This window comes from Podarcis melisellensis, assembly GCF_964234715.1.
Source record: "Podarcis melisellensis genome assembly, chromosome: 1".
Classification (NCBI taxonomy): Eukaryota; Metazoa; Chordata; class Lepidosauria; order Squamata; family Lacertidae; genus Podarcis; species Podarcis melisellensis.
The window spans coordinates 127,575,290-127,599,143 of NC_138528.1; the positions used below are offsets into that span (position 1 = coordinate 127,575,290).

The 23,854-nt window shown below is 42.9% G+C and overlaps 1 protein-coding gene and 2 long non-coding RNA genes across 4 annotated transcripts; 2 read left to right on the plus strand and 1 right to left on the minus strand.

Annotated features, from left to right (window-relative positions):
• The first annotated feature begins 39 nt into the window (after positions 1 to 39).
• LOC309363454 lies at positions 40 to 16,128 on the plus strand. The gene is made up of 4 exons (XR_014165354.1): positions 40 to 271; positions 536 to 617; positions 15,309 to 15,416; positions 15,575 to 16,128. It is a non-coding gene; the product is annotated as an uncharacterized lncRNA (long non-coding RNA).
• NDUFS1 (NADH:ubiquinone oxidoreductase core subunit S1) lies at positions 5,675 to 23,625 on the minus strand. Of its 2 annotated transcripts, XM_081919404.1 has the most exons (19): positions 23,407 to 23,625; positions 20,466 to 20,547; positions 19,171 to 19,262; positions 18,461 to 18,568; positions 18,116 to 18,192; positions 17,424 to 17,505; positions 17,202 to 17,332; positions 16,140 to 16,325; positions 14,918 to 15,052; positions 14,330 to 14,444; positions 13,655 to 13,800; positions 12,752 to 12,880; positions 11,578 to 11,707; positions 11,007 to 11,167; positions 10,302 to 10,456; positions 7,559 to 7,734; positions 6,413 to 6,547; positions 6,211 to 6,283; positions 5,675 to 6,016 (listed from the first exon to the last, which is right to left on the minus strand). In XM_081919404.1, the coding sequence occupies exons 2-19, from the start codon at positions 20,527 to 20,529 to the stop codon at positions 5,925 to 5,927; spliced, it is 2,187 nt and encodes a 728-aa protein (XP_081775530.1). In that variant the 5' UTR covers positions 20,530 to 20,547; positions 23,407 to 23,625; the 3' UTR covers positions 5,675 to 5,924. The 2 variants fall into 2 exon arrangements, with proteins under 2 accessions (XP_081775530.1, XP_081775529.1); XM_081919403.1 differs by lacking the exon at positions 23,407 to 23,625 and having other exon boundaries at positions 14,918 to 15,048; positions 16,136 to 16,325.
• LOC309363559 lies at positions 7,689 to 9,508 on the plus strand. Its single transcript, XR_014165397.1, has 2 exons — positions 7,689 to 7,819; positions 9,189 to 9,508. It is a non-coding gene; the product is annotated as an uncharacterized lncRNA (long non-coding RNA).
• Positions 23,626 to 23,854: the final 229 nt, after the last annotated feature.

The window sequence follows — 23,854 nt, forward strand, 5'->3', positions numbered from 1 at the left end:
GGTGATTATGAAGTTGGGGGTGGCGGCGGGGGGGGGTGGATGGAAATTCCCTGAATATATTCTCAAGCAAAGAAGGCAGGGCTGCTGGGGCTGCTCTCGAGAAAGGAGGAAAAAAAGAGAGCTTTGCAGCCCTCCTACAGCACCACTACAGGCACTGAGAGGACATAACACCAGAGAGAGAGAGGCTCCTCTGCCCGGCCAAAACGACAACTTCCCTACCATCTTGGGAGGGTCGCAGGACAGAGAGAGAGAAAGAGAGGAAAGAGGGGAGGTCAGGACCAGGGGGAAGAAGGATGGGGTGCTCGGGGTTCCCCTTCTTTTTTGGGGTGTGTGTGGAGGAAATGCAACATTTTGCAAAGGCTCGATCAATGCAACGTTTGGGAAAGGCGAGGCCAAATGTCGCCGGGATGGGTTTCCCTCCGAAGCTCAGGGGGAAGAAAAAAGGAAAAGGGGGGTGGGCAGCCTTTTAAGGTTTTGTTTCCCCCCCCTCCCTTTATTTTTATGCATTTGTGTGTTTTAAATTAAAAAAAACCAGGGGCAGGTGCCTCGCCATCTTCTCCTCCATCCTTCTCCATCGCATCTCGGAAGTTTTGGAAGCCTCAGGAGGTTCTGCAAAGGTAAGTCCCAAAAAGGGGCGCACGATGGGGTTTTTTTGGGGGGTGTTGAGGGGGCGTAGAAAGGGATATTTTCCTCCATGGAGGTGAGGCAAAAAAAAGAAAAAGGATCGGGCTGCAGGTGAGGGGGAAGATAGGTCGAAGAAGATTAAATATGTACTCAAGTGCAACTTAAAAAAACAAACAAAAGTAAAAACAAACTGCTTTCTGTTGTTGTTCATAGCAGTTTTGTTTCCCCCTTAGGTTGCACTGGGATCAATAACTTAAAAAAAGAGAAAAGGGCTTTTATTATATTTTCTGTGTGTGTGTGTGGTGTTGTTCTTGTTGTTGTTGTTGTTTTGCAGGTGCTTGTGCCCTTATATAAATTTTATTTAATCTGACTTACGGTGTTGTGCCTGAAGTTTGAGCCACTAGTTCTGATGTCTTTCTCATAGTTAGCTTCCTGAACTTAACAGAGGCTGCTTTTTCTCAGAAACCAAATTGAGGATGGTTGTCTGTGGTAAGAATGCGTGCGCAAGATATAACATTGCAAAATACTCTTATATCATTCATTTCGACTTAATCTTTATAGGTCGAAGCGCTGCAAAAGCACTTCAGACTGTTTCCAGAGATTTCTAGTACACAGTTGCTGATTTTGTCACTTTTTAAAAAAGTGCTGCTGATTTAGCTGAAAACCACGTGATACATGCAATAGCAACAGTGCAGTGGTTTTAAACTGGCATTTGCTGCAAGCTCGTCTATCAGGTGTTCTTTTTTCACCAACTCAGCATTGACTTAATGTTTCAGAATTTCTCAGATTCTCAGAAATTATAGATGCTAGATTTTTAAAATATGCCTTTTTTTAAAGCACTGAATAGGACACCTAAGATATTTGAAATTACTTCACATTCATTCTCATGAAGCTTTTTTTGTGTCTCAGTATTCAGAGAAAGAAGCCACTATTCTGCAAACCTGGATTTTTCTCCTGGAGCAGAAATCTTTTCCCTCCAAATTTGGCAGTGTTATCTGTTACTGCTGAATATTCTTGTCAAAGGAACTGACAAACTTCCCTTCAGTTCTGCATGTTTGGCAGGTGTACTATTCCTTTCCTTGATAGTTTTTGTCCATTTGAGGGGAAATTCTCTTACTCCTTAGTAGGATTATAGTGTCTCTACTTTTAGGCAGCACTGGGTTATTCTAACTTCATATAATGTCAGAACTTGTGGCCAGGCAACAAATATCTGACTTAACTTTTGGAGCCAAAACACTTACTGACTTAATTTAGGTTTAACAAAATCTACCATCTGCAGTATTCTTTGTCTGCTGTATATAGGCATTCTGTGCACTGTCATCTTCATTGATTGTATGTGATCTGCAAAATGCTGTCTGTGCTGTGGCTCTTGGTAATATAATGTTCAGTAGTTCTCAGATGTTCCAGGTCCACTATTTGTTAGTACCCTCTGTTGAATGCGAACAATGTAAATATAAGGATAGTTGAAACAGTGATGTAACCAATTTTTAAAAATAAGTTTATTGTTATATTATTAAACTTTCTAGCCAAGACAGTTAACATCAAATGCCTCTCATTTAAATTGGAACCAGTGAGGACTGTGAGTGTCTGAAAGCAGTCAGAGGACGAATGGTGGCTAATGGATTGAGGTTGAATCCTGACAAGACAGAAGTCCTGTTTTGGGGGGGGGCAGGGTAAGCATGTGGGGGGGATTCCCTGGTCCTGAATGGGGAAACTGCCCCTGAAGGACCAGGTGCACAGCCTGGGGGGTCATTTTGGACTCACAGCTATCCATGGAGGCACAAGTTAATTCTGTATCCAGGGCAGCTGCCTACCATCTGTTGGTACACTGGCTGAGACCCCACTTGCCTACACACTGCCTCGCCAGAGTGGTACATCTGTTGGTCACCTCCTGCTTGGACTACTGCAATGTGCTCTACATGGGGATACCTTTGAGGGTGACTTGGAAATTACAACTAATCCAGAATGTGGCAGCTAGATTGGTGACTGGGAGTAGCAGCTGGGACCATACAACACAAGTCCTAAAGGATCTACACTGGCTGCCAGTACATTTCCAAGCACAATTCAAAGTGTTGGTGCTGACCTTTAAAGCCCTAAATGGCCTCAGCTCTGTATACTTGAAGAAGCATCTCCACCCCTATCATTCAGTCCAGACACTGAGATCTAGCTCTGTGAGAAGTGAAGTTACAGGGAACCAGGCAGAGGGCCTTCTCGGTGGTAGCACCCACCCTGTGGAACGCCCTCCCATCAGATACCAAGGAGATAAAGAACTATACGACTTTTAGAAGACATCTGAAGGCAGCCCTTTATAGGGAAGATTTTTATGTTTGATGTTTTATTATACTTTTATATTTGTTGGAAGCAGCAACCCAGTCAGATGGGCTGGGTACAAATAATAAAATTATTGTTATTATTAAATAGTCAGCTCTGTGAAACTCAATGAACCTTATTTCTGAGGAGATATGTTTATAGGATGTCACTGTAAAAACTGGGTGGAAATCAATCTTGTGCTTACATATATTCTGTCTACACAAGCCTTGCAGCTTGCTAGACAGAATTATTCCCCTTTTGTTGTTTGGGAGGTTGTCAGTTTCACGGGGCAGGGGTGTTGTTGTCAGGAAACCCCACTGCACAAGTGGAAAGAATCCCACTCATTGTGCAACTTACAGTTCTTGTTCCAAAGCATTTACTTGACTAGATTATTAGATAAACAGAATCGAAGTCTTCCTGTGCTTATAAGATATTCCTAGTTGTTCAGAGTAACAGTCAGTCAGTTTCCCACAGTAGTAAGAGTAACAAAGTGCTTCAGAAAATAATTTTGGCCCACTTGTAATATTTGCAATCTAACTAATTAAAATGTTGGACACCTAAATTATGGTGCAACAAAGATTTTCCCTCATATTCCCTCCTTTAAACTCAGGCTTATGCCTATTATCTACTTAGTGGTTACATCGTGAGTGAGAGCCTGCAAGTACCACTCTGCATCCAAGCATGGGCACAGGTGCCCATTTTCATAATCATGCAATACTCTGTAGATAAGATTAAAAGGAATTCCTATACATGAGCAATGTCTACGTAGTATTTTGTTCATAGTAGCCCTCTGATGCTGTTATTCATTCATTTGTTCGCCACCTTATGGAGATTAGAAGGGGTAACACTGCTACTACAAATGTAGGGAACGGAGGATTCTACTTTCTATAATGAAAATGGATGAAATAAGTTGTATAATTGGGGTGGTAGGGAACTTTCTCTTACACTACTTAAGGACCACCTTCATATTTTTTAAAAGTGTACCTGTAGCACATGATGGGATATAGGAAGCACATTGGGATAATATCAGAACCTGGGCTGGCTGTAGCTGCTTCAACATACTTATTCTTGCTGCTTTTTTGAAAAACAGCTTAAATTTATGTTGACTTGTCAAGAGGCAAGATAAGAGGTAAACCAGTCCTTTTAGTAGCTGGTGAACTAAGCCAACGCTTCCTGGCTGTCTTTTGACAGCACCGGTTTACATTGCCTACAAAGCAACATACATCCCCCACAAAAGGAACAGACAGACATGCTTTAATAGGTCTGTAAGCACATGATTTTTTTTAAAAAAAATGGGGGAGGGTCCTTCCAGTACAGTTGCTGTTTGGCCACAAGCAACAGTGCTGGCATTAGGTGAGAGAAAATGGGGCAAAGGCAGCAGGGAGGGAAATTTTGGGCTGGCATTTATCCATACTCATATATATTTCTGCAGTTTATTGGGCTTGAACTAGTAACTGCAAAAATTAAACTGTCACATTAGGGCCAGTCTAAGAAATAATTAAACCTGTGGGCTGGCACTTTTAATCCTAAATAGCATTCAGATTATTGTCAACGAGTAGTACATAATTTCATAATATTACGATGTTAATATTTAGCATTCAAACAAATTATCTAAGAGCTTGCTGTTTCTTCCTCTAGCTGTTTCCAGGGATTTTTGAGAAAGTAAGTCACCAGTACAGCAACTTTTATGAGAAAGCTACTTTAAACCACAGTTCTTTGGCATGTCAGTTCTTATGCTGGATGGTTGATCAACAAATAGCGCTAAAATTAAGTGTATGTTTTGGTGCAAATAAGAACCACTACCAGCTGGTAGTGAGAACTTCTAGTAACAACTACAACTGGGATTCTAGACCTTGATTTGTGCATCACTATTTCCCACCTTACAACCCCCCCCCCCCAAAAAAAAATTGTTCCCGAGAACGTGTTAAAATGGTATGCTTGGGGATGTGCCACCCCCTAGACTGCAAATAACACCGGACACTTATAGACCCCAGCCTCTTATTCAAAACAGTAATTCAAAAATCAGACAGGTTATGGTCTGGCTCACATGTAATGCTAAACCAGAGAGCAGCATTACATAGATGAGTGTACAGATTCCTGTGCAAGCTGAAGTTGGCTAAAACTGACCATTTAAAATAAGTGGCTTTTTGCATTTTAAATAAGTTTCTGCAGTACCCACAGTAGATAATATTAGATTTGCCACGTTCCCATTGTGCCTTATGAGTAAGCTATTTAATATGTAAGACTTATTTTTGCTTAGATGGAACAAGTCCGAAGTACTACGTAAATGCCTAACATGTTAGTTGAAGGATATTAGGATAGAATTAAGATTGTGCTGCACTGTCAAAAGCCATCTCTTGTTCTGCTGTACTTTTAAAATAATACAGCTCTGAGCCATTGTAAAACAAAACTCCTATATCACTTTCCCTTATTTTCAAAGTTTTAAGACGTACCCAAACTGTAAAGTCTAAATTTCCTTTGAAATGAAATAGGACTGGAAAGGAGGGGGGAGTACTTCTTAAGGAATCTTTAACCTGTTGCTGAGTTATTTGTACAAACCCACCAATGTCACATTAACTAAATGTTTCTGCAAAACAAAAACAAAAAAGGTAACAAGATGCTAGCTACATTGTTTCACATTGCAAGTGTTAGATTTCACCTCTGTCCAAAGTTTGACATCTGTACTTTGAGCGAATTTTATATTTAACTTACTGGAGAAACAAAGTGCAGAGAAACACTGTTACATATGTAAAACTGCTTTAATTTTACATCATGTTTGTACACAATCAGTATACATAATATGTATGTCTAAATACATTTAACCTGTGCTGAACATTATTAGCAAATGAACACTGGACAGCTGGCTTTAAATAAACTTTCACCCGCATTCATAAAGAAAGTGGAAACCTAAATAGACCACCACAAAATTATTATTTTTGGGGAAAAGTCATAAGAATGCCTGATCCGACACTGGTAACTCTAGGATTTCCTTAGCAGATGGAGGGTTCTTCAATAGCCTTGGCCCCTTCGGTAACAGCTTTAACACATTTAGCCATTGTCTGCGATGCTCTACTAATGGGATCTGCAAAGAAAAACATGTCTATTACCTCTAGAATTTTTAAGACTTACAAGTGTTTCTTCACGGAACATGGTATCTGCAATTAAAGTATTTTACACAGAAACAAAATTGGTATGCCTCCCAACTGAAGAAACGGGAAATATTATGTATCCATGTATTAAGTAAGACACACTATTGAGATCATGTATTGCTGTTACCTGTCATATAGAAGTCTTTAACTGTGAGCTGGGGTGGAACAAGAGGATCACCAAGAAGTTTCTGATTAACTGCCTGCATTGAAAAAGAATAAGCAGTCATCTTTATGAAAATAATTGTTCTCACTTGCCCTGTGGTACCTTTTTCAGTAGGACAGAAGACACACTTATTTTGCTATTGCTGCATAAATGTGGAACCCCATACCTTTGACAGCTCATTTGCTTGGCTAAAGTAGTTTGCTTCCTCCACATCATCATATCTGACCAAGTTAGGAGATACTTCTTCTAATCTGCTCCTCACTTGATCAAGTGTGTCATATGGGAGGGTCATGCCAGCTATCTGAAAGAGAAAAGTGGGAGGAAGAACCTTAAGACTGGGTTCACATTTGTTCCTTCTTGGAAAACACACTACCTTTACAATGAACATGCTTAAAAGAATACATCTTGAAAGGTACAGGATTGTATCCAACTTAGTTATTCAGAGTAGGATGCCCCCTTGAAATCAATGGACCTCAGTTAGTCACATCCATTAAGTTCAATGAGTCTACCTTGTGTAGAACTAAGATCAGATACAATCCATAATTATTAGGGTAAATAGGGCAACCATTTAGAAAGTAGAATTTCTGATTGGCTCAAGTACAAGAGAAAGCAAAATGGTTGGCAAATTTGTTTATGCCTAGCATCCCACCCAGGTTTGTTAGAATTTGTGCAGTTCCAAACGGTGTGTCTTAACTGATTCAAACCACTGAGCAAAATCAACAATATGTTACCACCCTTCTCCAGATAGTCAAGCATGCCAAAAAAGTCAGTCCACACACACTTTTAGCAGGACTTGCCAGATTCAACCAAAGTCCTAATTCAAGAAAAGATATTTCACATAAATGGTCTATTTCTAATATTTGCACTTCATAACAATTCATTTCGGAAGACTGCAGTCCAGTGGAGCTTGCAAATCAATATAGGATGTCCAGGCCAGAGTGCTCATGCCAGAGTTTGGTTTGTCATGACGTCTGAACAAAGGGATGATTGTGTTCGTCAAACCAGCCAGAAGCATTAAGCAAAGAGCAACTTGGTTACTGGTCTCTGGTTGCTTGGGGAGAGAGAGAAAACACAAGCCTGGGTTCTGACATCGCAACAAGTTAGACTAACTTGTTTCCCACCAGGAGCAGGAGAGGAATCAATCGAGAACCTCTTAGCAACATATACCAGCATACTGCTTGTTCATATTCAACCACAGCTTGTTTTAAAATGTGTAGTGACATGACATGAGACCCAAGCCAGTATATAAATGCAGTATAATAATAAAAAAGACTGTTACTGGAAAGCTCCATTTCTGCTACACTTGCAGTACCTCAGAGATTGCTCTAATTATTCTCCAGTCTTCTCTTGCCATGCCAGGTGGTGTTACGGCTACTCTGGTTTGTTGAGCTCTACCTTCGGTGTTCACGTATGTTGCAGCCTTTTCTGTATAAGCTGCTCCTGGAAGAATAACATCCGCCATAGGAGCGCCTACGTCACCATGGTGCCCTGAAATGGAATCCAGTAAAAGTGTCAGTAGCAATGGGAAACTTCACAGTGTGACTGTACTGTATGTTTAAATTTCTGTACAGTGGTGCCCCGCAAGACGAATGCCTCGCAAGACGAAAAACCCGCAAGACGAAAGGGTTTTTCGGTTTTTGCGACGCTTCGCTAGACGATTTTCCCTATGGGCTTGCATCGCAAGACGAAAGCCCATAGGGAAATCTCGGGGACCTTTTTTTAAATGTTGGCGGTGGGGAGCAAAGCCTTTTTCCCCCCTCCGGACTTCAGAAGAGGTCCAGGAAGGCCAGCGGGGGCGAAAGGCTTTGCTCCCCACCGCCAGCATTTTAAAAGCGGTCCGGGATAGCAGGGAAGCGCTTCCCGCTATCCCAGACGGCTTTTGAAGGCAGGCAGGGGGGGCAAAGACTTTTGCCCCCCGCCCGCCTTGGGAAGAGGTCCTGGACCTCTTCCGAAGGCGGGCGGGGGGCAAAAGTCTTTGCTCCCCCCTGCCTGCCTTTCCGGGAGAGCGGAAAAGGCAGCGCTGCCCGATGTCCCGAAGCCGAGCGGCGGGGCGGGAAAGCCTCCCCCGGCCGCCCGGCTTCGGAACAATGTCCCGAAGCCGGGCGGCGGGGCGAGAGAGCCTCCCCCGGCCGCCCGGCATCGGAACGATGTCCCGAAGCCGGGCGGCGGGGCGGGAAAGCCTCCCCCCGCCGCCCGGCATCGGAACGATGTCCCGATGCCGGGCGGCGGGGCGGGAACGCCTCCCCCCGCCGCCCGGCTTCGGGGCATCGTCCCGATGCCGGGTGGCGGGGCGGGAAAGCCTCCCCCCGCCGCCCGGCATCGGAACGATGTCCCGAAGCCGAGCGGCGGGGCGGGAAAGCCTCCCCCCGCCGCCCGGCTTCGGGGCATCGTCCCGATGCCGGGCGGCGGGGCGAGAAAGCCTCCCCCCGCCGCCCGGCATCGGAACGATGTCCCGAAGCCCGGCGGCGGGGCGGGAAAGCCTCCCCCCGCCGCCCGGCTTCAGAACGATGTCCCGAAGCCCGGCGGCGGGGCGGGAAAGCCTCTCCCCCCCGCCCGGCTTCGGAACGATGTACCGAAGCCCGGCGGCGGGGCCGCGAAGCCTGGGCGCGCTGGCAACTCTCCGCAAGGGGCGCTCCCGCTGCTTGCGGAGAGGTCCGCGAAGCCTGTCCTGGACCTCTTCTGAAGGCAGGCGGGGGGCAAAAGTCTTTGTCCCCCCTGCCTGCCTTCCCAGGGGCTTTTAAATCGCCCCGGACAGCGGAGAAGTCCTCCGCTGTCCCGGGCAATTTTAAAATGCCGCCTGCCAGAAGAGGTCGGGGGAAGGCGGTTTCCATAGGAACGCATTAATTGATTTTCAATGCATTCCTATGGAAAACCGTGCATCACAAGACGAAAAACTCGCAAGACGAAGAGACTTGCGGAACGAATTAATTTCGTCTTGCGAGGCACCACTGTATCTATAAAAGTCTAGATTACGTTTCGATAGTTAGGTGAAAATTGGACTCCAAGAACTTCGCTAATTTCTCTTTTTTGCTGTCTTGGCTTGATTAGTCTCCTTCAGTTCTACTTTTGACTGGCTGAAGTTTGCTTTTTCAGTATTGTGATTGGATATCCTGTTCTTATCTCTAGCTACAGCTTTGAAGAAATTGTTATACAAACTACTATTTTCAAGCAATATGCTTGCTGACATCACCTTACAGAGACAGAATAACTTTTAATACTTTGTATTTATATATTAAAGCCATACTTTAGTGCCTGTAATAAAGGTTTTCAAAATGAAGTTCTCAGTTTTCATTTTCTCAGTTGTGGTACCAGAAACTTCCCCAGTGCCAACAGATGTACTTCCAATATCATCATGTATCCTAACTTTACACCATGCACTGCTACGTACTTTTTATTTTGTACTCTTATAGCTCTTTCTATCTTTGGGTTACAAACTGCACACTTTTGATTCAGCTTTGGTTCATGGTTTGTTATGTCTTAGCCAGGACATTGTAAAAGACTATAGATATTCCCTCAAGAATTCCCCCATTATCAAAGGCTTATCATTTTACCTGCTGGGATTATCAAACCATTTCTTCCAGGTGAAATAGCTCCTCACTAATTTGTTCAAGGTAACTTATATTTTAAGCAACTATAAAGAATTATACCAGTTTAGACAAATTAGCTGTGCTAGCTGATAGGATTCATGAAAGGATTCTTTCCTGGCTACACCAAGTTTCTATGTTGCTTAAAATAATTTAGTTCTCCCAATTTAAGAAGTAATCTAGCTCTCAAACACAAGTCACCCACTCTAGTCATCATAGAGGGCATAGCGCAAACACTGACATTAGGTTTAATTTATTAGGGATAAAGTCCCCTTAAAACACAAATCAGCATTCAACATTTTCCATTTCATCTGTGCCAAAGTATACTTAACAGCTACTTCTGGCCCTCAAATCAGGAAACAGAACAGAAAATGTACAGCTTTAACATAAAACATAAAACATGATCCAAATGATCCAAATAGAGCAACATTAAATTCCTCCCTTGATTTGTGATCAAATGGTGCTACTTACCCTGATAAATTATAAAGCAATTCTGAGGCAAATCTTGCCGAGTAACACAGCCCGCATCAGCCCCTAAAAGGTACAACACTTTAGGAGGGTTCTTCCGGATCGCATCCACTCCTGGCTTGTAGCCTAGGTCAAGGGCAGCTACTTGGCTTGCAACCCTGTCGAGGAAGAGATTACAATTTCACCCAATTATCTAAAATTCCTCTCTCAAAATCAGATAAAATAAAGTATCCAGGAGGTATAAATCCTAAGTTATTCATTCAGATCCACAGGTATAAAACTTGCTGAAGGTTACCTGGACAAAGCCCAATTATTTGAAGCACTTTCTAAACTCTGTAACAACGCATGAAAACACACAATCACTGAGAAATGTGGGGGGAGGCTAATTTGGGACATGTATGTATACTGTACGCACACAAAAATGAGCTTTTACCTAGAGTTAGTGTTCCATGCTCAATTTTGAAATAAGTTTCTATTTGGCTCTGAATGCATATGAGCATGTCCTGCTAATCCCATTACTGGACAATACCCCCTTTATAGATTAAGTTAACAAAATGCTTGGTTCTACAAACAAGCAACCATTTTGCGACACTTGTTTCCCAGTAGATCTCTATCTTACATGAATGAAGCCAACATCTTTGACCTAGGAAGCCTTTAAACTTCACCATACAAGACAACAAAAAAGGGACAAAGACGTGTTGAGCAAACCTATGAAGAATGTTCATGACTTTCCAGCTGGGATCAGCTCCACTTTTTGTACTTGCATTTTGGGCAATGGTGGAAATGGCTGAATGAATGGGTGCCCCATCACCACGCTGAAGTGCTGCACTGCCAACCACGACCATTGGCTTTTTAGCTTGGTTCAGGACCTGTGTGGAAGTTGCAAGAGAGCAGGATGTTAACCTCAGAGCTAACATACTGAATGAAAAGGCCAACTACAGCTTTTAACAAGCATGTGGCATCATTTGCAAATGCGCTGTTAGTAGGCAGTTCACCTATCTGGATGAGGGAGATGGAATCTGTTCTAGTTGGGGGTCATGCTCCCCCAGAGGTATCCAAGCTTGGGGGTGGTCCTGGGTCCTTTATTTCCACTGGAGGAATAAGTGGCCTCTATGGTGTGGAGTGCCTTCTACCAGGCTGCTCTCAAAAGCATACTAAATATGAACCCATATATGAGTACTAAATATCACCACCATTTTACAAAATTTAATACCTTGCTACCTTTAATACCTTGATTATAATCTACCACTCCAAAGCACTGCATTTTTTTAAAAGGTACCTTGCTGAATGGGTGTTTTTCTGAAGCAATGTCCAGGAGTATCTGTGGGGAATCTCCCAGGTGATCATATGTGTAAGTCAAGTCAACTGGGCTGCCCACAAGAGCCACTTTAAGTTCATTGTGTAGCCAGCTGAAAATGGAGCACGAAAAATGCTATTAAGGTTTTATAATGTGCAGAGAAATCAGTGCATGGTCATTTTATTTTTGCACAATATATTCTTGCAAGAGTTCCTCATACAGAAGCTGCTGAAACTTAACAGATGGGCTGCACCCAAGAGAGGGATAAGCAGGGCTTTTTTTCAGGGGGTTCTCCAGGGTACGCTTACTGGCACCTCTTCTTTTGTTGTTGTTAAAAAGTGTGGCCCTTGCTGTAACAACTTCATGGTACCTATCTTTCTAGAAAAAAAAACACTGAGTAGGAACCCTAATTTTTAAGACATAAAACAGATGCAACACCTTAAATGTATTCAATTGACTTTCTCCTCTCCTGATGCATTGCATCAGAGAATGTTGTGCTATTTCCCAGATTTTCAGGGACAGCTTGCTAGGCAGCATGAAGACAACTCTAGCAAGGAGATTGTATGAACTGCTTAACATGAATTGAAGGTCTATGATCTTATGAAAGGCAGTTTTGGAGCCCTTGCATTTTTTTATTCTGAAAGTACTCCTTTTTCTTAGTACAATAACCACAACAGTCACAGTCCCTTAATGTGTATGTTGCATTAGCACAATGCACAGCAAGTGATATACCGTATTTTTTGCTCTATAAGACTCACTTTTTCACTTCTAAAAAGTGAGGGGAAATGTGTGTGCGTCTTGTGGAGCGAATGCAGGCTGCGCAGCTATCCCAGAAGCCAGAACAGCAAGAGGGATTGCTGCTTTCACTGTGCAGCGATCCCTCTTGCTGTTCTGGCTTTCGAGATTCAGAATATTATTTTTCTTGTTTTCCTCCTCCAAAAACTAGGTGCGTCCTGTGGTCTGGTGCGTCTTATAGAGTAACTACAGCCAACTACAGCCAAATACGGTAACTACAGCCATCAAGACATTGTCCAATTAAATAGTTCCCAGTTTAAGTTCATACGTAGCAGGACCCAATATTCCACTTTCAAGATGCAGTTTCTCATTTGCATGGAGCAAGCCATTTAACATCTGCTACTTTCATGAAGCTACAAACCTCTTTCGGATTCTGGCGTTGAAGAGAGGTGCCTCAAAGCGTGGATTGGTACCAACCAGGAGCAAGACATCTGCCTCTTCCACTCCTGCAATCTTGGTATTAAGCAAGTAATTAGATCGCAGGTCTGTTCTGTAACAGAATACACACAAAAAAGGAAAATATGACTGGGGTATTCCAATGGGAAGGACTCTGTTAATACCTCTGTTAAGAATACTTTTATTTCATAAAAATACTAGATCTCAAAATAATAAATCCAAATCCTGGTCCTGGATTCCACTGTGCATTAAAATAAACTAATAGGTTGATATGAGCATTTTCACTTTCTTCTGTGAAAATGGCTCTATGCTTACTTTATACCTGCCTCTACTAAAACTTATGTGGTCCTCTTAATATATACAGTTCTGATATGTCAAAATTGACAACTCGCAGGCTGATCTGACATCCAAAGGCAGCCCTGTTTATGGAAGTTTTTAATGTTTGATGTTTTATTGTGCTTTTAATTCTGTTGGGAGCTGCCCTGAGTGGCTGGGGAAACCCATCCAGATGGGTAAGGTATAAATATTATTATTATTATTATTATTATTATTATTATTACTACTATTATCTGAGGATATGCTTTTCAGGGCCAGCCCTACCATTAAGCAGAATGAGGCACTCCCCTTAGATGGCAAAGGCTGGGCAGTGGCAGCAAGGAGGACAGCCCAGCCAGTACCCTCTAAGCTAGCCTGCTGCCCTCAAAAAGACACAGCCTTATCAATGTCAAATAAAGATTCAACTGCCTGTCCAATCAGCTTCTGAACATGATATTGGGCTCTATCTTGTCCTAGTCTCAAGCAGAAAATGACTTGGGCTGTCCCTGATGCTTTTAGTCCAGTAGTAGTACAGCTGTTAGCATTAACTTACCCAGCTCCTGCAGTAGGGAAGACCTCTTCAGTACACAAGTTGTCAGAGTTTACTCTATTCAGCAAGTCTTTAAGAGATACAAGTGCTTCTGCATCCACAAGTCCTCCTGCAATTGCAGCTATATCATTACCTTGGCTCCCCTGCAGCTGCAAATGAGGAAACAAGATGATGAGATATTATATTAAAATTTTAGCAGCAAATTTGGTATGTTTTGTAAAAAAAAAAAAAAGTGGAAAAGCTTTCATCTTCGACAACTAGAAAAATAGAGAACGGTAAGCCAATTTCCTCTTACCCCCCCCCAAAAATGCAGGTGGGACACATTGTTTATTCTTTTAAATATTCACAAGATTGCAGAGGAGGAAGCAAAACTATCCTGATATGTAAAGATGGCATTCAAGATATAATATGGCTCTTCAGAGTCCACAATGCAAAACAAGTTCCTGAGCTACACCTTAAAATTACAAGATGTGTAATGCAATTAACCCCTGAATTCTAAAGTGAAGAAAGCATGACTTAAGTTCAAATTTCACTCCCCCAAATTATAAGAACTTTAGTTAATGATTGCAGTGTAGTCATTAGTAATGATTTCATTAGGTTCCGTACTACTGTGAAAGCAGTCGGTCGAGCACCTTAGCTATGGTCAAGAGTACACTGTAAGAAACAATATTTTCTTACCACTCCTGCCACACGGCTCAAAGCCTCTTCCCAAGACACGTAAGTGAACATCCCTTCTTCATTCTTTATCATTGGCTCAATAAGACGCTGACGTTTCAAACCATCATAAGCAAATCTGGAATGAAGATCAAGATAATGATGAAGCAACTGCTGAAGGAACAACCCAGCTATCAGCAGCTACTTCATTAACAGATCTATCGGCATACCACCTTTTCAGAAAGTTTGAATTACTTTGTCATTTTCTGTGGCACATATACTTAAGTGTTTTGTTCATAACCAGACCTTCTTAAGTGGAAATGGCCAAAGAAAGTTTTAAAAATCTACAATTTTAAAATTAGAAAAATACAAACATATTAGGCATAATCCTATTGAAGAATATGCACAGCTAAGCCCCAAAAATTTCCAGAGCAGATAGCAGTGATTTTTTTTTTGTGCTGCAACAGAAGATGATCAACATCCATTTGCAAGTAATTCTTGAACTGTTCCTAAATCTTCAAACATGGAATGAAGAAAGTCTTGTAACTGTATATTTGTGTACTAAAATTCTCTTCTGAGAATATGATGTTTTACATACATGTTAAAGCATACCTTGTTTTATCGGATATCCATTCCTCATTGATATCTTCGTGTAGTCTTGGCAAAATCCTCATCACTTCTCCAGTTCGAGTGCTTACCACAATGTTACTCCCTACTGCATCAAGAACATCAATGGATTCTGTCTTCCTAAGCGAAAAGAACAGAGTCCTTCAATTGCAAAACTTCAGGATGCTGTTATCTGGAAAACAGATCTCGCACTAAACATTCCCAAACGCTCCCAAGTTTCTAACAACTCCAATCATGGACAACAAGTATGACTAACCTCCCATAATATATTGCAAATCAGAAGTCAGCAACTACCAACACTTAATATAAATTCAGCCTGTAAAGGACTACTGCCTATCTCATTACTACCATTCTTTCCTCACCCTTCCTTTCTCAGTTCTGCATCCTGAACAGCCTATGCCAGGAGCAGCAGCAATTTTTTGTACCCCACCCATCTGACTGGGTTGTCCCAGTCGCTCTGGGCAGCTTCCAACAGCATGTACCAGTGGCGTAGCGTGGGTTGTCAGCACCCGGGGCAAGGCAAGTAATTTGCGCCCCCTAACCCGTGGATTTGCGCCCCTAACCCATGGATTTGCACCCCCTAACCCTAACCCCCAGGTGTTGCGCCCTGCACCCCCCACACTACGCCACTGGCATGTACAGAAACAACACAACAGAACATCAGGCATTAAGTGTCATGATACAGGGCTGCCTTCAGACATCTACGAAAGGTCGTATAATTATTTATCTCTTTGACATCTGATGGGTGGATGTTCCACAGGGCAGGCAGGCATGCATGGCCCTTTGCCTGGTACCCTGTGGCAAGCAATTTTGCTTCAAGAATGGCTGAACTGGAGTAACAGAGCACTGTTGCTGGTGCCACCGTCTGACATGAAGCAGAAGCTACATGGTTCTGAAAGCGACCAGAATTTTCCAAAATTGGTGGAAATGCTTATTATGGGCAAATTATCCCAGGTCAACACACCATCAATGAATGTGCTCTATGGACACATTCCTGAACCATGATAAATTTTATTTATATTAGCTTTTGTATTACTAGGGTTCTTATGACCTTCAAAAGGTTCAAGGTTACAAATACAGTCCAGAAGCCATGGGGAAAAGCTACGTTCCCATGTCTCAATTAATCTGAATATTTGACACTTAGCATATAGCACAATAAAAGAATTATATTTAAAGTGACACTTCAAGTGCCAGTAAAGACACATGCCTTGTCTCCCAGGGTCGAGATGTAAAAGCATACGGCTTGGAGGTAAGGGCACCTACTGGGCAGATATCAATCACATTGCCGGATAACTCTGACATGAACATTTTCTCAATATAAGTGCCAACTTGCATCTCATTTCCTCTTCCTGTGGTTCCTAGGTCATCAACTCCTGCAATCTCACTTGCAAACCTGACAAATGAAAGCAAAAACAAAACACAGCAATACATGAAATGTCAGTTTGTCTTTGCAAGAAAAAAATTCTTTTAAAGAAGTAATCAAAAAGAAGGATTTATAACTGAGCACTTCTGAACTAGCAATTGTTCAGATGAATGAAAAGCATTTCTAGCCTCACATGTACAAGTAATTTTCTGCAGCTCTAGCCCCTGTAAAGTGTTTATTATAATGCAAGAACCACCCACACCTAGCTATCTGACCTGCCTCAACTCACAGGTTCAGGGAAAGTAAAACTTAAAAGGAACTATGAAGTCTACTAAGTTTCCATTAAGTGTAAGTCACTGTACCACATTAAAATCTCTCTACATTAATTTATCTTAGGCTTGTGGGGCTTCCAGAAACAGTTCAGGCATTTTGTTGCAAAACTCCTGTTCCTCTACAACAACCCAATGAAGACTGAGCATGCTAAGTGGGTAACTGACTACTGGGAGATAAAACAAAACACTGTGGGAGTGGGGTAGAGAAGAGGGAATGAAGTGCCTGGAATCCAAACAGGGAGCACTCCATAGCGTACTTTGTTACAGCAGCCAGGTATCCTATTTCCAACAAGTGACCCGACACAAAGCTAAAATGACAGATTTTCACACGAGTGCATTTTTATTCCAGATCCTTGTTTTTGCCCACCTGATTTTACATTATGAAATAGTCAGCTGCTTATGTGAAAAATGTGTGGACTCCTTCGGTGCTTCCAGAGAGAATTCAGCAGTGGAACAGAACTAAAGAATGATCTTTCATAAGCAACTGAACACAAGCAACGGGCTGATGAATGTCCCCAATAACAAGATAACTATGCATACACACTGTTGGTGTACAAAACAGGGTAGCAGTTACCTAATGCATCGAGTACATTGTATGCACCGGGTCATAATCGTTTTCACTAGTGGGCCGAGGTTCTTGTCTTCCACTGCACGTTTGCCTTCTAGGAATCTGCTCCTATCACTGCCAAACATCATTGACTGGTCCTAAAGACAAATAAACCCAAATAAATGAACATATGTGACTGAGAAGCAAATTTTTCCCCAAATGCCATTTTAAAAATCCAAGACGCTATACCTGAAGGTCACATTCGCCTCCCTGATCACAGATGGGGCAGTCCAGTGGATGGTTTGCCAACAAGAATTCCATTACGCCTTCTCTGTTGGAGGTCAGTAAAAGAGAAACCACCATATATATTTAGCATTTAATGTATGCTAAAAACACTTTATATACTAGTAATACAGTGGTGCCCCGCAAGACAGAAAACTCGCTAGACGAAAGAGTTTTCCGTTTTGGAGGTGCTTCGCAAAACAAATTTCCTATGGGCTTGCTTTGCAAGACGAAAATGTCTTGCGAGTTCCTGCGGGGTTTTTTTTCTCCCCCCCCCCCCTTTTTCTAAGCCACTTATCCGCTTAGCCGCTAAAAGCGCTAATCCGTCAATGGGCTTGCTTCGCAAGACGAAAATACCGCTAGACGAAGAGACCTGCAGAACGGATTCTTTTCGTCTTGCGAGGCACCACTGTACATGAATTCATTTATTTTAATACAGCATGCTATTAATAATTATGTCCTCCTTTGAAAGTGTGTTCAAGCATTAACATTTCTGTTAAAAACAAGTCTTAAAAAAAAACAAACACGTGCCCAGCTTACTGTTGTAATGTTGAAGACTAAAGATGCACCCTGCTGCACACTTACTTGGCAATAAGCCACACTGATCTCAGTTCTGAGCAGCATACATTGCAATTTGCACACAATCGGATGGAGCTTACCTTGCTTTCCTAGACTTCTCAGAATTTGTCAGAATGTTCCAACCCTTCATTACTGGCATGGCACAAGCAGCTACTGGCTACAAACGCATAAGAAAGCTACATCAATATCAAATTTGTATACATGGATGCTCACATAGTGGCAGGGTATTATCAATTAAAGGCCTCAACTGTTTGCCTTAGTTTCATAATAAACTAGCAGTGGGCATATTGCAACTTGTAATTTAGATGCCAGCAAGGTTGTCATTAGCTGTTCTGCTAAGCGCTTTACACTTGTCTTTAACTGTCCTGTTGGCTCTTTACACTTCTAGAACACAACAATTTATGAAAGATAAAAGTATTAGCAACCTTGGGAGCTTTCTCTATCTCCACAAGACACATCCTACAATTTCCAGCCACTGACAATCTGTCATGATAGCAAAATCGAGGGATCTGCATTCCAACCTTTTCACAGGCCTACAGAAAAGACAAAACAAAAGAGAAAGAGTGTCAATGTACATGTTAGGAACTTTTTAGCATGTTCCACACAAATATGACTCAGGCTGCAAGTCTATAAGCATTTACCTAGGAGAAAGTCCCATTGAACTCATCATTAATTATCATTATTATTACCCTTCCCTTAACCTTAAGGTCCCAAGGCAGGTTACAATTAAAACACAACAGGTCTTACTTCCAAGTAGATATGTTAGGAAAGCACTGTCAGTCTCTCATTTATAAAGAAAAGCTATTATTTTTATCCAAGTACAGTGGTACCTCTGTTTTTGAACGTAATCCATTCAAGTTCTGAAACGTTCAAAAACTGAAAACTCAAAACGGAAGCCACGTGGCATGTTCGACTTCCGAGGCATTTGAAAACCGAAATGTTCATCAACAGAGACGTTCGAAAACTGCGGTACCACTGTACTTATTTTTCTTTGTAGTTGGTTTCCAATGCTATAAAGGAATGGAGCCATGAGAAGCAAGGTCCAATGTGCTTTAAAGAGATATTACAGCAGGTACTGGAGGGGATGTGAACAGAATGTGAATAGAAAGAGACAGTGTATACAAATTTATTCTACCTGAAGTACTGTGGTTCCTGGAGGTACTAATACAGAATTCCCATCAACGAAAACCTCTATCAGGTTGCTGGCTGCTGTTGCTGTTGCACGCACTGAAAGACAAAAGAATAAAATATGGAAAATGTGATCATTTATTGCTCAGAAGTCAGATTAAGTATTTTGGATTCATTCACTAGTAACTTGCTGAAAGGATAAACAGGGCACACAAGCTCATACAGGGGAATCCCCGCTTACACAAGGAGTTCTGTTGTTGCACATGCAAATCCCATCCCTCCCCTCCTGCCCCGCCCCCTTTCAGCACACATGCTGATCATGTGAGAGTTGAGAGGAGCCTGTCCTGCCAAAAAGCCCAAAGCATAATATGAATTTAAGTTGTCAGTTATTTAGGTGCTGGAATATAATATTTTATTACTTTTAACCTATCAACTGACCTTACAAAAATAGAGGAAAAAAACATTTAATTCCCTAGGATGGCATTATCTGCACAGTGTGTTTTATACCACGGATTGTTCAGACCATAATTTACCATTACAAGAATGAGCCACAGCAGGTCCTAGGTTTCTGCGCTCCCCCACTGTGATGAGAGTTCAGTTTTTATTTCCTTTTAGGATTAACTGGAGCTTGCCATATAATCTCAACCTGGACAAATTGGATTAATCTTAATGGTTAGTTGTAATATGCCAACATCAATTCATACTTTTTAAAGCCTGCTTATTTGAACCAACCATTGTTAAGATTAGTCACAGTTTAGGGTCTGACTGATATGCTAAATTGCAGTCAATTCAAAACAAACTTGATTCCTTCCTTGCCAGGGGGACGTGGGGGGTGCATTACATTCATATACAGCAAGAAGCTGCTTCCAAGCATTAAAATGAAGTATTTTCTCTAAAAGGAGGTGTGTCTAAAAACATGACATACTTTTTAAAATTTCAGGTATTTTTTAAAAAGGATTCCTGTTGGTGTGTTATTTTTATGACAATTCATTATAGCCTTTACTTCTCTAAATGACTTTGATAGAAATCTTTTTAAAAAGTACAGTACAGTGCAAACAGGTTTTTTTAGAATTCAGTAAAAAGCCAGCAAGTTTGTATGAACTTCGTTAAGACTTCAAAAAAGCCTTACAAATTAAACAGAATGGATTCTCCTTCCCCAAAATGGAATTTGTCTTCATTCTAAGCCCATAATTAAACTTCAGACATCTGAATTATCTGTGAATTACCGAGTCTATAATGAAAATTACAACCAAAACTGGAAAGAGTTACTATATAAATGGACTGGATATAAAGGCAACTTACCACATCCTTTAGTCATCTGAGTAGCACCAGCTAAGGCCTTGTGGACAGCAGGGAGTCGCAACATGGTGCTGGAAATAAGGTGCTGGAGATAAGACATTAAAATTAAAGTTTAAAACAAGGTTCAAACAAGAGCTTGTTAAATTTAAAATGAATGAAAAATAGTTTAAATTTATAACCCAATGTTTCTGACACCCAAGCATATGAACACTTGCAGATATGGCCACACATGCAAGAATTACATAAGTCCCATTCAGGTGTTCACTCCCACATTACTGTCACATTCCTACTGCCCTCCATGCATTGTAAGGAAGGTCTGAAGCAGGGAACATGCTCTGTACCTGAAGGTTTCCCGGCCTTCAGCCTCTGGGCCTAAGGTTCCCCACCCCGGCTTACAGCTTTTACAAAATTTAAAAAACCTTAAGTACAAAATGTGAAAGGTAAGCAGAGTACATAAACGTTTCACACAGTATACATTGTGTGTAGGCTGTCGCCGCACCTATTGAAGAGACTTCTTCACAGCTCTTAAAAGTGCAGGAGCTCCTTTGCACTCAGTCCCTAAATCTGCACACTAACACAGAGAAGGATCATAAGAAAGATGCTAGAATTACTGTGGACACTCCCCCGGGGCAGAATATGGTGACAATTACTCCAGAGTAAATGGCAAAAATCCTAAGGAGGTAGATTTTGAGTCTCAAATAGTTCCATAAGCATTGCCACTAAATCTGTAACATAAAAAAGGGAGGTAGCTTGTAGCTGTGCTGTCTATACATGTAGTACTGCTGACAAGTGATGCCCTCAATGCTCTTATACTGTCTTCATAAAGGGAAACGGGCTGGGAAAGCATATAAAATTACAACATAAGCAAGCAAGCAGGGCTAGGATCACATTGTGAACCTGCTGCTGTTCTTGTAAACAGGTGCGTTTCATAGAAATTTAGAGTTGGAAGGGATCCCAAGGGCCATCTACTCTTGCAATGCAGAATGCAGAAATCTCAGCTAAAGCCTGAAGCCATTGGTTTGGGTCCTACTCTCTGCGGAAGCATAAAACAAGCTTATTGCTTCCTTCATGTGACAGCCCTTCAGATAAGATGGCTATTGTATCTCCTCTGTCACCTCTTTCCCAGCCTAAACAGACCCAACTCCTTCAATTGTTCCCTCATAAGGCTTGGTTTCCAGACCTTCATAACCTTGAGCAGCCCTCCTCTGCACACATTCCAGCGTGACTAAATTCTTCTTAAACTGTGGTGCCCAGAACTAGACACAGTACTCCTGGGGTGGTCTGACCAAGGGAGAAAAGAGTAAAGCTATGACTTACCTTGATCGGAACACTCTGCTTATGCAGATGCAGCCTACAACAGCATCCCTTTATTTTTGCTGCTACATCACACTGTTGACTCAAGTTAATTTTGCGGTCCACCAAGACCCCTCACAAGAGACTTTTCAAATGTACTACTGGCAAGTCAGCTGCCCCCCCCCCCAAATTCTTATACTGCTGCATCTGGTTATTCCTTCTTAAGGGCAGAACCTTTTTTTAGTTCAGGCCCAGTTCTCCAATCTGTAAATGCCTTATTGAACCCCGATTCTCTCCTCTGTGCCATATTAGCCACGGCTTGGTATTATATGGCCCTTTCCCTTTCTTGTTCTTTTTTCCATGTTATGCATGCCAATCGATTGGAAAGTTGAATGGGTGGGATGGGAAGATTGCCGGAAGAAATATCAACAACCTCAGATATGCAGATAACACAACCTTGATGGCAGAAAGTGAGGAGGAATTAAAGAACCTTTTAATGAGGGTGAAAGAAGAGCACAAAATATGGTCTGAAGCTCAACATCAAAAAAAACTAACATCATGGCCACTGGTCCCATCACCTTCTGGCAAACAGAAGGGGAAGAAATGTAGGCAGTGAGAGATTTTATTTTCTGGGGCTCCATGATCACGGCAGATGGTGACAGCAGCCACAAAATTAAAAGACGTCTGCTTCTTGGGAGAAAAGCAATGACAAACCTAGACAGCATCTTAAAAGGCAAAGACATCACCTTGCCAACAAAGGTCCGTATAGTTAAAGCTATGGTTTTCCCAGTAGTGATGTATGGAAGTGAGAGCTGGACCATAAAGAAGGCTGATCGCCGAAGAATTGATGCTTTTGAACTATGGTGCTGGAGGAGACTCTTGAAAGACCCACGGACTGCAAGAAGATCAAACCTCTCCATTCTGAAGGAAATCAGCCCTGAGTGATCACTGGAAGGACAGATCCTGAAGCTGAGGCTCCAATACTTTGGCCACCTCATGAGAAGAGAAGACTCCCTGGAAAAGACCCTGATGTTGGGAAAGATGGAGGGCACAAGGAGAAGGGGACAGCAGAGGATAAGATGGTTGGACAGTGTTCTCGAAGCTACCAGCATGAGTTTGACCAAACTGCGGGAGCCAGTGGAAGACAGGAGGGCCTGGGTGCTCTGGTCCATGGGGTCACGAAGAGTCGGACACGACTAAACGACAACAGAGCTGAAAGGGGTCCCCAGGAGTCATCTAGCCCATCCCACTGCACAATAATCCTCCTGCCCCCCCCATCCCTGGGTGGGCTCGAACCAGCCACCTGCCTGGTGAAGCAGCCAGGCGCCCTCACCCGCTGCGCCACCTGGACATTCGCTTATTTCTGCTCCTGCTTACGGCCCCCTCCCTCTCCGCACCCTCTGCCAGCTCACGAAAGGTGACCTTTGGGCGCCCCTGAGGGCGACGGGACACCTGCCTGCTATTATTTCCCGAGGCCCGGCTCGTCTCCAGTGCAGTAGGGAAGAGAGGGGCCGTCTTTTATTACCACACGGGGCGACGCGACGAGGGAGGAAGCCGGCAAGGGGAGTCTCGGCCGCGGGCGCCGAGGGGGCGCAAGTAGCCCGACGACCCGCTCAAGGGCGCCGCGAAGGCGAAGCGGACAGCGGCCTACCTACGCGCCTCCCTTCGGTCCGGGAAACGGGACGGAAAGCACCGCGGAGGCCCTTTTGCCCGCCGCGCCCCGATCTTCCTCCTCCTTGGCCCGGTGTGGGGGGCGGGTGGTAACCCGGTCCGGCCTTAACGACCCAGGACGCCTCCTCCGCCGCTGCCTCCTCAGAAGCGCTCTCCTCAGCACTTAAGATGGCGGCGGGCCCTCGGCGATTTCCGCGACGCGCTCGGCAACATTCGGAGAGGACGCCGCCGACGTCCCGCGGCCCGCACGCAAGTTCCGCCGTCGATTGAAAACAAACGAGGCGAACCAACCGTTGATTTCCTTCCTTTGATTGACGTGGGCCATGATCCGCCTCCTCCTAGCGCAGCTTCCGGCTTTTAAAACCTGCGGAGGGGCGGGGCCGGTCCGTTAGAAACAAACGGGGGGAAGTACCGCCCCTTCCTTGATT